Source organism: Felis catus, chromosome D2, assembly GCF_018350175.1.
Source record: "Felis catus isolate Fca126 chromosome D2, F.catus_Fca126_mat1.0, whole genome shotgun sequence".
NCBI classification, from domain to species: Eukaryota; Metazoa; Chordata; class Mammalia; order Carnivora; family Felidae; genus Felis; species Felis catus.
This window is the reverse complement of record NC_058378.1, coordinates 42,992,135-43,007,121: the sequence shown is the minus strand read 5'-3', so window position 1 is coordinate 43,007,121 and position 14,987 is coordinate 42,992,135. Positions and strand designations below refer to the sequence as shown.

The window sequence follows — 14,987 nt, the reverse complement described above, 5'->3', positions numbered from 1 at the left end:
AACATCTAATGATTCAAGCTATATTTGAGAGGATTTCTGAAATACAAACTCATAAAGCCTGATATTAAATAAGTGCTTCAGAGAGGTGATCCTAACAAATGGTTGGGATAAATATATTTTTAAAATAGGAAAATCTAGTATTCAAATTGACTAGAACATTGTTATATAAGGATAGATTCTGTAATATTTTAAGCAACTGTTATTTACAAATTTTTTCTGTTTAGATTTTTTTATTGAACCTAATTGTATATATCTGAGTCAGGATATCCTTTTTTATAGGTTTCTTCTGTCACTTGAAAATATTAGTTGTAAATTTCTTCTAAAATTTTAATTAAAAAAATATTTAATTCTTCAAACCATCTGTTTACTATAGTATAAGCTAAATAATTGCCTCTATACTACTGAGTTTTTCCTCAGTCATTTACTTTAAAATCCTTCTGTGTCCAATTGTTTAGTAGATACTTCAGCACATATGTCTGGGTTTTCTATTCTTTTCCACTGCTTTATGTTTCTATTTGTGTCAGTATTATATCTTGCTCTAAAGAGTTTCCTCCCACCCTTTCTCTTTTTGTCTTTCTTATTCTTTGGTGTTAATAATTTTGGAGTCATTTTGATGAATACCACAAATAAAGGTGTTTTGATTTTGGGTGAAATGTATTACATCTATAAACAGTACTGGGAAGAACTACAGGTTCCAATCATACATTCAGTTTGCATCTTTGCCCTTTGTAACACATCATTTTTATAATTATTTAATGCTTATATGTTCTCCTAGACTATAAAGTAGTTGGCTTGGTTACTACATTAACATCCCTGGAGTAAATTAATTTTTATAACATTTAGACTTCCTATAGAACATAAGTATTTTCTTCAGATCTTTTATATAAAAATTTTCAGGTTTCTTTATAAAACATCACAAACATCATTCAGCACATTTGCTGATGATTTAATGCTTTATTAATGCAGTGATCATTTCATTATTTCCAATTTAAATCTATGATTTATTATCTTGGAATTCTGAACATAGCACTGTTTATATACTAGAAAAGGTTTATTTTGGGGGGAACCATGGCCCACAATAAGAAATACATTTATATCACAACCAAGTATATATATTTATGAATATGTGTGCATATATGTGTGTGTGTATGTGTGTGCATATATCTAAATAAGCGTGGATGAATAGATGATGGATATTCAGATACAGATAACATATCAAAAATGTTCCACAAATCAGTATTTGTCTTTTTTACATGTAATGCCCCCTGATAGTTCCTATACTATTCTACTTTATTAGGAAAAAATTCTAGTTATAATGGTCAAAATTTATTTCAAATCCCACTAGCCAGTTGTAATGTATAGTTTTAAGAACAATGCACTACATACAAGAATTGTGTCTTCTTTCTTTTTATCTTCATTATTATCACAATCTTAGTACTCAACAAGTATTTAATAAAATATACTGAATGATGAAATAAGACTAATTTAATGAGTATTAAAGTAAGTGGAATTAGCTTTTTGAGCAGCCACATAAAATTTTGAGCAATGCAAGCAATTAAAAACCCCTGACCTTCATATTTTTATTGTTGTTATTGCCATTATTGTAATACCTAACATTTATTAATTGCTTTCTAGGCATCAGACATTATGCTTAGCACTTGATCTGAATTTCCTCATACATTCTTTATAACAGTCCTCAGATAGGAGCTATTATAATCTCTGCATCTTTTATGGGGAACTTACCCAAGACCATGGAAGAAGTGGTCTAAATTCAAATTCTAATTTTTTAAATTACATTCATTCTTATTAACTTTCATCATTAATATATAGAAATTCAGCATCATCCCAATTTCCCACAACTAAAAACAACTCAAATATCAACAGGTAAATGAATAAAAATATATACACACATACATACACACAATAACATGCTATTCATCAATAAAAAGTAAAGAACTATTGATACTCTCAAAATAGATGAATATCAAAACCATTACGCCGAGTGAAAGAATCCAGAAACTAAAAGGGTATACACTGGATGATCTCATTTAGATGAAATTCTAGAAAAGGCAAAACTCAGTAACAGAAAGAGTAATGGTTGTCTGGAACAGGTTCAAGAGACAACTGATGGCAAAGGGACATGAGGGGATTTTAGCAATTGTAGAAATGTTCTTTATCTTGATTGTGGTAGTGGTGGTTATACAACTGTACACATATTCATCAAAATGCAAACAAAATATGTAAAATGGGTGCATTTTATTTGAATGTAAATTCTACCTTAATAAAGTTGATACTTTTTCTTTTTCTCATTTGCTTCTTCTTCCTCTTCATTATCCTTTCCCTTCCTAAACAAGCCATTAAGTGAGACAGAACAAGATAAGTCTCTACCCAAAAAACACCAAAGTAGAGAACATGTCCCTGCAGGGAAGCAGCTTACTAGGCATGTCAGAGCCCACAACAGTGAAAAAGATATCCATGGAGGGAGTAGGGAAACAATGTGACAGCAGAGTCAAACCTGAGTAGAACATGAAGGGCACATGCACAAACAGGCAGCCTGGTGTGGGCTATCAGAGTCTAAGCAGATTGAGGTGGGTATCCACACATGGATGGCCTGGAGAGGGCTACCAGAGCTCAAGCAGCATAAAGAGAGCATCTATACAAGAAAAGAACTAGTGCCAGATGAAAGAATCAATTATGGCAAGGATGGTATCCATGTGTAGGCATTAACTGACATGTAGTATCAAGCCCAAGCACAGTAAGAGGGCATCGTACAGAGAGGGAGACTGGTGTGGGGTGTCAGAGCCCAGGGGACTGGCTGACAAGAAGTCAGAGCCCAAGTAGGGTGAGGAAGGTGTACACAGAGGATGAAAAGAAGCTATGCATGGGGAACCTCACTAAGATGCAGAACCTTAATGGCGTGAGGAGAGCAACTACACAGGGCAGGTAGTAACAGCGGTGGCAGGAAACAGGTTGCACTGAAGAGGACTGATGAAATGAATAAATATATTAAGGAAAACAGAAACCAATTTTCTCACTGTTGGAGGAGAGAATTATAAATACAGAAAAGGAGAAATGCTGTATTTAGAGTGGAATTAAAATTATAAGCATAAACCCACAGTTTTCAATATACAGAGATATAGAAATACAGTCACTAGTATGCATACAAAATCCCACAAATACACGCATGCACACTTACATGCCTTGGGAGGGCTTAAGGGCACTGACAACCCAATCGCAATAAGCACATCTAGCCCCCAGATCTTGGCTTCTAAATACCATTCTCCACTAGAAGTTAACAGGAATAAGGAAAACACTAAATAATAAGGATGGGACATCTTGCATTGCCACAAATCCCTTCAAATGGTATTTTTAAAATACCAATTTGGCCATGTCACTCATCTGGTTTACTAGTGCCTAAAGAGTAACACTCAAGCTCCTTTTGTGGCACAAAGGGCCTTTACAATCTGCCCTAAGCCTATCACTGCTGCCTCTTCTCTAACATCCTACATTTTCATTTTCACTATATCCCATTATGAACTGATGTTTGAATAAGACATGTACTTTTTCAATAACCTTTTAATTTTTCCCAAAATAGTAAATACATATTATAGAAAATGAGAAATCAGAATATGTAGATTAAGGGAGCCTGGGTGCCTCAGTTGGTTAAGCATCCAACTGACTCTTGGTTTCGGCTCAGGTCATGATCTCACATTTCAAGAGTGCAAGTCCTGCAACAGACTTTGCATTGGCAGTGTGGAGCCTGCTTGGGATTCTCTCTCTCCCTCTCTTTCTGCCCCTCCCCCATTCATGCTGTCTCTCTCTCAAAATAAATTTAAAAAACTTAAAAAAAAAAAAGGAAATCTACATTTTCTTTAATGTAGATTAAAGAAAAAAAGACATCACATTCTCACCATCCAGTGAGAATCCACTATTAACACCTTAGTGCATTTCCTTCTGGAGATACACATGTATAGATATATGTAAAGATATATGATTATAATGTAAATAGTATTCTATAACCAGCAAACAATATCTATCTTTCCATTTTGGCAAATTTTTATCTCATCTAATATAGAAGTCATATTCAAATTTCCCCCCAATTGGCCAAATATATCCTCTATAGTTGATCTGTCAACCAATATCCAGGTCAGAATTTCACATTACATCTAGTTGTCCCTTAAATTTCTTTTAATGTAGCACTTTCACCTCCCTTCAACTTTTTAGGACACTAACAAGCTAAAGGGATATTACAATTTTTTCTACAGAACTTCCAACCATATGAATTTGTCCTTCCTCTCTTATTCTTCTAGCATCTGTTTATTCTGTAAAAAGAAATCTGTGAGCAGTAACTTGAGGAATTAAGATTAAATGTTTTGGGCTAGAATATATTATGCACAATTATGTGTATCACATGAGCAGATACACATTATCTAGCTAACTCAACTCATAACTAATGGGAAAACTATCTCTGGATTAGGGTGAGGACAGTTTGGTCTCCCCAATGAACAAGTATGGTTTTCTCTTGCCACTATAAGTAATTATGGTGTTACTTTGGCACTATGTGAATGGACTATTCACCTCACAGTTATAACAATAATTAATAATCCTGGCATAAGGCAGAAATTTCTTCAGAAAATTTCTTTAGAGGGGCACCTGAGTGGCTCAGTCATTTAAGCATCCAACTTCGGCTTAGGTCATGATCCCACGGCTCATGGCTTCGAGCCTCACGTCAGGCTCTGTGCTGGTAGCTCAGAGCCTGCAGCCTGATTTGGATTCTGTGTCTCCCTCTCTCTGCCCCTCTGCTGCTCATGCGCTCTCTCTCATTCTCTCTCTCCTTCAAAAATAAACATTAAAAAAATTTTAAAGAAAAATTCATTAGAAATTTCTTTGTTGTTTGTACAATAACGTTTCCCTAATTTTATCACACTTTCTACATTTATTTGATGGCACTCTTCAGCAAAATTCAATCATATTTCGTTAAGGATTTAGTTACTGAAATATAGATGTCGCTTTAGTTACTGAAATATAGTCCCACCATAAATGCAGCATAAATGCTTAATTTTTCTTGTTAATAAACATTTTTAAAGTAAGAAGTTGTATTAATAGTTACTTCAAAGTGTACCAAGTGAGCACTGGTTTTTCTGGCTTTCTCTTTATTGAGTATCTTAGGTACTCATGGGTTTTCCTACAGTCATTATGACAAATGAGCTCATACTCTCAAGAACTTACACCTTTGTTCATGTTGAATCCACTGATTTCCTCCACAAATTCTTCACCTGATAAACTCAACTCGCAGTTTCACATCTTCTCTATGATGGCAGAGAGTGAATTTCTTCATCTCCATTCCCAGAGCAATTGTTCTATTTCACATACTACATAACGATACTTCTAATGTAATATTTGGTTGCATATCTTTTCCCTTCCCTGACTTGTCTTTCACAAGTAAGAATAGTATCTTTCACCACTGTTATTTACAGTTTGATTCACAGATTTGTTTTGGCACAGACTATTTTCTGTCTGCAACACAATAAAATAAAAAGCTTGCACCAGACTATAAATCAACTGGTCATTAAACACAGTTTGGTTTTGGCTCAGTCTTTTTTTTTGATAGCAAATATTTCTGAAAGGATGAAATGTGTTGATTTCTATTATGGAAAGAGCTACTTTAACTCTCCAAGGATTAGTAACAAACACTTTTACAAGCTACTTTGAATAGCACTGTCCAATCATCAATTTACCCTCACTGCCAGGAACAAAAAAACGGAATATGAAAACAACTGTTTGCAGAAAAAGACAGTGTGCAGGAGTGAGGACCATGGGCATGTCAAAATATCCCTTCTAACGTGAAGAGTAGGTCACTGCATCTGGATCTTCCTACAACCAAAAAGATGTACAGCACCTAGTGGGCACCTTTGTGTTCTGGAGGCAACATATTTCTCATATGGGTGTGTTATTCTGGCCCATTTACCAAGTGACCCAAATAGCTGCTAGATTTGAGTAGAGTCCAGAAGGTTCTGCAATAAGTCCAGGCTGTTGTGCAAGCTGTTCTGCCCCTTGGGTGATATGATCCAACAGATTCCATGGGGTGGAAGTGTCAGTGACAAACAGGGATACTGTCTGGAGGCCTTTGTAGACCCTTGTACATGCAGGCCCTTACGATTTTGGAGCAAAGCCTTGCCATCCTCTGCAGATAACTACTGTTCTTTTGAGATACAGCTTTTGGTCTGCTACTGGGTCTTAGTAGTGACTGAATGCTTAATCTTGGGCCACCGAGTTACCATGCTACCTGAGCTGCCCATCATAAATAGGATATTATCTAACACACAAAGTCATAAAGTTGGGGGTACCCAGAAACATTCTATCATCAAATAGAAGTGGTAATAGTTGTGATCGGGCCTGAAGAGGCCAAAGATAAAGGTAAGGTACATGAAGAAGTGGCTCAAATGCCATGGTCCCCCTACCTTCCTGCTATACTGCCTTCTCTCTCTGAAACTATACTATGGTCTCATGGGGAGTTCCCAAAATTAGTTGAAAGAGGAAGAGAAGACGCAGGTTTGGTTTCCAGATGGTTTCATATAATATGCAGACAACACCTGCCAGTGGACAGCTGCAGCACTACGGTTCCTTTTTGGTACATCCTGGAAGGGTAGTAGAGGAAAGAAATCCTTCCAGTGGCAGAACTTCAAGTAATGCATGTGGCTATTCACTTTGCTTAGAAGAAAAAATGTCCAGACATATGATTATATACCAATTCATGGACCAATGGTCAGGGACTTAGAAGAAACATGATTGAAAAACTGGTGAAAAAGAAATTTGGGGAAGAGGTGTATGGATAGACCCTCTGTGAATGGGCAAATAATATGAAGATATTTGTATCATGTGAATGCTCACCAAAAGGTGATCTCAACAGAAGAGGATTTAAAAATTTAAGTGGATAGTCTGATCCATTCCACAGATACCAGTCAGCGTTTTTCCCTAGCTACCTCTGTCATCCAAAATGGCTCATGAACAAAATGGCAATGGTGGCAGGGATACAAATTATGCACAGACTCAGCAACATGGCCACATTGGCTATGGTCATTTTTTAGTGCCTAACTTGCCAGCAGCAGAGATCAACAGAGTCCCTGATATGGCACCACTCCCTGGATGATCAGCCAGCTACCAATGCTGGTTGATTATACTAGACCACTTTCATCACGGAAAAGATGATGTTTTGTCCTTACTGTAATAGACGCTTACTCTGTATATGGATTTGCTTCTCTGCTCACAATGCTTCTACCAAAACTACCTTCCATGGACTTACAGAATGCCTCCCCAATGTAAGTTGGTCTCATCAATCTCCTGAAGGCCTGAATAGAGGAAAAGGTGGAGTAAGGGAAAATTCACTCTCTTTTAGTCTGACTGTCTTCAAACCAGGGACATTGGTATTTTGCTGCCTTTGAACCCAGACTCACGCTGAAACTTACACTGTTGGCTCTCCTAGCTCCCAGGCCTTCAGACTCAGACTCAGACTTTAGACTCAGACTAGAACTCAGATTCAGACTAGAACAAGCTTGCCAACTGCTGATCTTGGGATTTCTCAACTTCCATAACGACATGAGCCAATACCTTATAATAAACATTTTTGTTCTCTCTCTCTCTCTCTCAGTTCTTTTCCTTTGTATAACTAAGACCAATTTTAAAGGCAATTCCTTCAAAATGGTAATAGACACTAAGGGAATCTAGACAATACAAATGTTGTTTGTCATTTGTCCTTATCAAGTAGGGCCTCTTAATCAGGTCCTGAAAACTAAGAAAATAAAGACAGCAATGAAGGGCCACTAGATTAAGGAATCACCAGGAACTAAGGCAGGTAAGGCATTTATAAAACTGTCTGATTAAAATCAATCTAACACACATTTACTGAGTACTACGTAATAGAAGTTTTACATATTTATATGTAAAGTCCCCTGGAGCTCTATAAAATTCTATTGTTTCCTCTAAGAAGTAGGCTATAGAAATGATTTTTATGCTATTTATATTTTCATTAATCATTTCTCTTTAGTTTCCTTTTGTGAATTTAATTTAATCTTATAAGGGAAATAGTTTAAACTGCTGAAAACAATCAAGGAAAATATTTCTTTCTGAATTTAAGGAACATTGCCTTGGGGTAAGCCATCTGGAGGAGAGAACACTAAAGTAAGAGAACCAAAGAGATGATGCAACTACCTCTTTCTTTGTGGACATTCTTCTTCATGAGCTAGTACTCAGTCAAATCTTGCAGAGCTCGGTCAAAATATGAGAACTCCAGTGACTCCTCCCTATAATAATCAATCTCATATGAGTAGCCCCAAGTAGATACCGGTTACTAGTGCTTTTAAATTTAAGTTCTTATGTTTGCAAATGAGTGCAAAACTCCACCTCTCTAACAGCAATTCCACCAATATGTATGTACATCAATATGTACAACAAAAAAGAACCAATTTGCCCTGCAAAACCCCAGTGAGGGCCAAATGCTAGATACAGAAAAAGAATATGACCCATCAGGGTTAAAGATGCTGGAAATTAATTGTAAGTCTATATAAGGCAAGAACAGACTCCCAGTCTTCTAGCTCTATTCCAAGCAAAACCAAAACAAAACAAAAATTAGTGGTTTCTTCTCAGAAGAAAATACAACAACCTAAGAAAGAAAAATCCTCCACTTAGTAGATATTGTGGGTCCTCCAATATCTATGCAGTCCTGGAAAATCAAGCCAGCCAGCTGACCAGCCTAGCTAATGTACAAAGAGTCCTGAATCAACTTTTTAGTTCCTCACTCCTAAATATTAATGAACAATAAATAATCATCAGATATTTGAAGAAATATTCCAATAGAAAGAGAAACCAAAGTAAACATAAACAAAATGACTCTTTGGAAAGAGAGATAATGCAAGGAACCTGAGAAACCTTAACAAAACCTAATAAAAACACTCTATTTAATACACTGACAAAATAAAAATTGAATGATATGAATAAGGAATGGTATATTATAAAGAGTTCTTGAAAACTAAGAATATAATTGCCAAGATAAATAATTCAACAGAAAAGGAGAGCTGGAAAATGATGTTGAGGAAATATACCAGAAAAGATAATCAAATCCAAAGGAAAATATGAAATAAAAAGATAAAAGATTGAGAATCAATTCAGAAGTTCTAGTTTGTAATTACCAAGAATTCCAGAAAGATAGAGACAATGGGGCAAAAATAAAATCATGGAAATAGCTTAAGAAAATTTCACACTACATGAATCTCCAAAGACTCTACCCAGACATTAAGTGGGAAACATACAAACAACTACAACAAAACTCAAATCCCAGGACATCACTGTGAAACTGCAGAATGCCTGAAATAAAAGATTAGAGTGCCAGGGGAAAAAAAAAAAAAAAAAAAAAGATTACAAATCTCTCAGAGAAATAAAAACAGGAAACATAAAATGTAAAGGGGATCAGAATGTAGACTTTTCCCAGTGGCTAACCTGAATCCTAGAAAAGCAATGCATTCAGATTTCTAAGGAAAAACTCACTTCCACCCCAGGCAAATCATTAATATGCTATAGTAGAGTAGATGAAAGAAATTTTCAGTAATGTACTAACTAAAAAAAACTTACCATCCATTTACCCCCTCTTAGAAAGTAAATGAAAGATATACTCTAGTAAAATGAGGGAGTAAACTTATTTAAAAATTTTTTTTTTAAATAAGAAGATATACAGGAAATAGTGGACCCAATCCCAGAATATGACAAAAGGAAGTCCCTGCATGATAGCTCTACAGAAATCTTCAGACGGTAATCTGTTCAGATTAGAAAAGGTTGATGCCTGGGTGGCTCAGTCAGTTAAGTGTCTGACTCTTGATTTCAGTTTAAGTCATGATCCCACAGTTCATGAATTTGAGCCACACATCAGGCTCTGCACTGACAGTGCAGACCTTGCCTGGGATCCTCTCTCTCTCCCTTTCTCCAACTCGCGCATGCTGTCTCTCTCAAAATAAATAAACAAACAAAAACAACAACAACAACAACAAAAAGGTTGACTGAGGTGGAGTGAAGGACAGAAATTCTGCATTTTCATTAAGCCTGGATACTATGTGAATTTTTCAAACCATGTGTATGTATCACACTGAACTTCTTTAAAGTGAGTAGTAGTATTACATGGGGAAGAAATTAAGAGGCAGTTATATGAAATTTTAGACTCATTCAGCTTTTAACTTCTATTAGCATTTTGTGAAATTTCAAAGATGCACTAAAAAGATTCTGCAATTTTTCTTCTCATAATTTTTTCTTCAATGCATAAATAAAAAGGTAAAGTTAATTTGATCAGTGTTCATTTAAAAATTTCAGAGGTCGTAACGACAGAAAAGAACCATTAAGAGAGTCACAGTTTTTCTTTTAAGTGTCTTATCAATCACGTATTCTCTCCTGAAGTTATGTTACTTCTGTCATTATTAGACATGGCCTGGTCTGATTAGCTGATATTTATCATGCTTCATATTTCAGGCCAATAAACCCAGAAACAAAAGAGGGTATACAGTATAGCTAGTACAATGACTGATTCAAAGTAGATATCTAACATATTTTGGCTATTCCCCACCCCTTCTACCTCCTCTTTCCTTTGACCCTGAAGCTCCTGATTGGAAAATCTCCCCAGAGTAGTAAACAGAGAAACACTATAAACCAGAGTCTATCTTCTAGTTAGAGTTAAAAACGTAAGCTCTATCTATGTCTGGAGAGTTCAATCATGGAATCTCTGCCTTGAGACAAGTCCAAGGATCTCAGATCTGAAAAAGATTCTCTACTTTCTTGTTCCTAGTTGTAGCATGGAAAAGCTTCTTTCAAAGGGTAGTCCAAAATCCACAAGAATAGAGAAGAGCAGTCTGGAGAATCCATAATCAAATACTTATAAAACAATTTACATGACTTCAACTGGGTATTTACACTAATCATCATTATTAACACAGGAGCCATATTTCACTTCAACTAACTTTTACTGAGCATATATCATGAGCCTGGTTTTGATAAACACCAGGAATTCTAAGAAATGGTCCCTGCTCATAATAAGTTACAACATATAACGCTGAGGAAAGTAATCCAGAAAATAAAATTCAGGAGAGAAGCGAGACAATTCTTTCTCAACCATAATTTTAAGCAAAAATTGGCTAGCCTACAAAAACAAACAAACAAACAAAGCTTTAAAATTAACCAAAAGACATTCATGATTTAAAATTAATATTGTTATGGGCAGCTGGGTGGCTCAGTAGGTTGAGCGTCCAACTTTGGCTTAGGTCATGATCTCACCGGTTTGTGAGTCTGAGCTCTGCATCCCGCTCTGTGCTGACAGCTCAGAGCCTGGAGCCTGCTCCAGATTCTCTGTGTCTCTTTCTCTGCCCCTCCCCTGCTCATGCTCGGTCCCTCTCTCAAATATAAACTTTAAAAAAATAAAGTAAAATAAAATCAGTATTTTATTCCTTAGTTTTCTGCTATGCATCTGACCTTGTCTGTAAATTCAAGCAAAAAAAAAAAAAAAAAAGTACTATTGAACAAGAAGCCAGGTTCTACCATCAGCTCATCCTGTGTCTTTGGACAAGTCACATCACTGTTGCATCTAGATTTTCTAGAATAAAGAAATGCAAGGACTGAGGAAGATTAAACTTGAAGGTTTCAAACAAAAGTTAAATTACGTGACTATGTAAGTAAAAACTGCTGTTGATTTCCTAGTTAGCTGAAATTATAATAACAGCTACTGATGACTAAATGCCTGAATACCATACATCAGGTATTAGATCTCTAAATTTACAACTACTAATTGTGTCAACAACCTTATAAAATAAAAATGAGGAAATAGGAGAAAAACTGGCTTACCAAATATCACACAGCTCATAAATGTTGGGGACCATACTGAGAACATCACACAAAATCCCATGTTTTTTTTCTCCCACAGAAGTTTGTTATGTACTATTTATAAGCATTATTTCTACAGAAATCTAAATAGACATTAGAAACCCAATTAACTTTAAAAAGTCAATTCATTTTGCAATTCACAATATCAGAGCTAAAAATGTTCATATGAACTCACCTGATGCAGCAGACGCTTCAGTTTAAGTAACTGAGTTTTTACAGCAGTGCAATCTTGGACCATGTGCCGGAGCGTCATCTCATCCAGTATCACTGTATTTTCGGGTACATCTACAAATATCTTCTGAGCCTGGAAAAAGGGGGTCCCTCCATAGCTTTCAAAATGACCCAAAGGAGATTCTCTATAGGGAGAGCCTCTGGAAGGGCAGGGGAAGAAGTTGGAGGGAAAAGATATACAATATAATTTCAGAAAAAAACAAGGTAATGAAATTATTCCAGTGATTATTACATATCAGTTATCATTATCACAAAGCCTTTGACTTTTGCTTACCTCGGACACTGAATTTGTTTCCACCAAAAGTTCCAATCAGTTCTAGTTCTCATTAATACAATTATCTTCTGCACTCCCTCCCCTTTTTATGTATTTTACACATTGGTTGAATAAACCTTATTTCTTAGTAAATGGAAGAGAAAGAAAAAACTCTAGGGAAAGGCCTTGCCCCCCCCCCCCAAGTTACACTTATTTTCTTTGCCTGAATGGATTGTTTGCTTTTTAGTTCTTGATTTTAACTGGTCTCTTGAACGTCATATCTTTTTTTAGCCCCATAACTACGCTATCTATCTTCATTCCCAGTTTGGTCACACACGCCTGGATTCCTATTTCTTGTAAGTCCCAGCAAACAGTTAAGACAGACAAACTGTTACTACTTTGTTTTTACATTATTGGTAAGTCTTCTTTTCTAATAAAGATTAAACTTGATTTTATAAAAGTCTTATATACACCACATATTTCCCAATCTTAAAATATATTTTAAAAAGTCTACTCTAAGAAAATTTAAACTTCCCTTTAGTTTCATACAATATACGTGCTTGAAAAAGCAGACCAAAAAAACCAAAAACAAAAACCAAAAAGCCACAAAAACTGGGGCTGATGTGTTTCATAGATTGTGAAGAACACAATGCTTTGATCAGAAGTCATTAGCTAAAGCAATTTTAAATTACTACACTCATGTAATACATGATTCCAGCTGGTTCTTAAGACATGAACTTGTTACATATGTGAGACCTCAATATATTAAATAACACAATGAACGAGTACTGGCTCCAATATATAATGGCCATATTAACATAGCAGAATTCAAGTTAAATTCATGACCCATTAAATTTGCCAAAGTCACAACACATTAAATTTTAACCACACAGAAAAAGTAGAAACACTAAATTTTTTTTAATGTTTATTAATTTTTGAGAGAGAGAGAGAGTGAACAGGGGAGGAGCAGAGAGAAAGGGAGACAGAATCAGAAGCAGGCTCCAGGCTCCGAGCTGTCAGCACAGAGCCCGACGCGGGGCTCAAACTAACAAGCTGCAAGATCATGACCTGAGCTGAAGTTGGACACTCAACCAACTGAGCCACCCAGGCGCCCTGAAACACTAGATTTTCTAATTTATAACAAATATTCCCCAATTTCTAAACTCTTAAATATTCAACATGGGCTTGGTTTTCACAAAATTATTTTTCTCTGAAACTATTTTTTCGTATTTTATTTCAGGCCTGATTTTTGTTTTAACCCAAGAAAAAAAATTTTAAGAACTTAAAAATTTTTGATCTATAGTTAAGACTCTAATATGTTTACATATACTTCTGCCTTATACTTGTTGGTTCAAAATATAGTTTAATGATTAAATTTCAACTACTGATCAATTAATATGATTTCACCATCCATTACTGAATAGATGGGCAATGTATACATGGAATGATGAAAAATATATAATAATAAAAAGTTAGCAAAGTAGTAAAACAAAAACATAGACTCATCTAGCATATGAAGAGTAGAGATAAGAGCTATGTTTTCAGAGAAAAAAGTTGACATACTTTGGAAGGTTTTCTTGGGCAAGAAAGAACCTGGGATGAACTATAAAGTATGAGGTTTAAGTATGACTGAAATTAAAGAGAAGGCTTTCTGGAACAAGAAAATAAAAAACAACAGCACAAAACGCAAGGCATGTTTTTCAGGGACAAGGAGACTCAAATATGGCTTATGAGGCCACAGACAGCCTAAATCCAATTTATTCTTCAACTTCATCCCTCAACACATCTTAATCCATAGCCAGTTACCTGAGATTGCCAAAGCACACTATAATCTCCCTCATCTCCAAACCTATGTCAACCTCTCCATACTCGTGGCTAGGCTATTTACCCTGCCCTCCACTGCCCACTTGATCTGAAGAATGATAACTCCTCTTCATCTTAAATTAGTTGGCATTTCCCCAGGGAAAGCTTCCTTAATCCCTTCCTAAAGCAGGGCTTGGTACTTCCACAGGTGTCCTTATAGAGTCCTCTAGTGTGCCCCACTATGATACTTAACACAGTATATTGTGTTCATGTGCAATCTGTGCCAAATCATGAACTCCATGAAGACAAAGATTGTGTATTCTTTTCCTCTATATCAAAAACAGTTAGCTTTTATTTTTGTTGTTGTTGCTGCTTTCACTGTATGATTAAGGAACATGGATTTTAACTACTAGATTGTTTCTTTTCAAGCTTCCATCTCTGAGATTCTAAAGTTCTTTGGTTGTGACATTAAAACAAAGCACTACTTTAAAATTGTAATCTGGAAGCAGTCACATTAAAAAGTACCAGTTAATAATCAAATTAAACTTTACTTCCTATTTTACCAAATGAATAAAATAAAAATTAGAGAGGGAAGATACTGAGAATAAGGCTTATTTTAGGTTGACTAAATATGAACCACATGCAAGGAACTAATGAATTAAAAGCATTTCAAAGGAAGAGTCACAACAAGTCTTTACCACTAACAATACGGGGTAAAAGATAATGGTATCCAGAAAACCACAATGGTATACAAGAACTGCCTCTTGCCTAGGATTAAGGTTTAAATCCT

At 35.6% G+C, this 14,987-nt stretch overlaps 1 protein-coding gene across 10 annotated transcripts in view; it reads right to left on the bottom strand.

Moving 5' to 3' along the window:
* Positions 1 to 14,987, bottom strand: part of CCSER2 (coiled-coil serine rich protein 2) — a 196,434-nt gene that overhangs the window by 61,290 nt on the left and 120,157 nt on the right. For 9 of the 10 annotated variants that reach the window (XM_045040228.1, XM_045040227.1, XM_045040229.1 and 6 more), the window contains one exon: positions 12,086 to 12,281. The exons of the other annotated variant lie outside the window; for it this stretch is intronic. In XM_045040228.1, the coding sequence (XP_044896163.1) occupies positions 12,086 to 12,281 (196 nt within the window). The remainder of the gene's footprint in view (positions 1 to 12,085; positions 12,282 to 14,987) is intronic. 10 annotated transcript variants of the gene reach the window in all.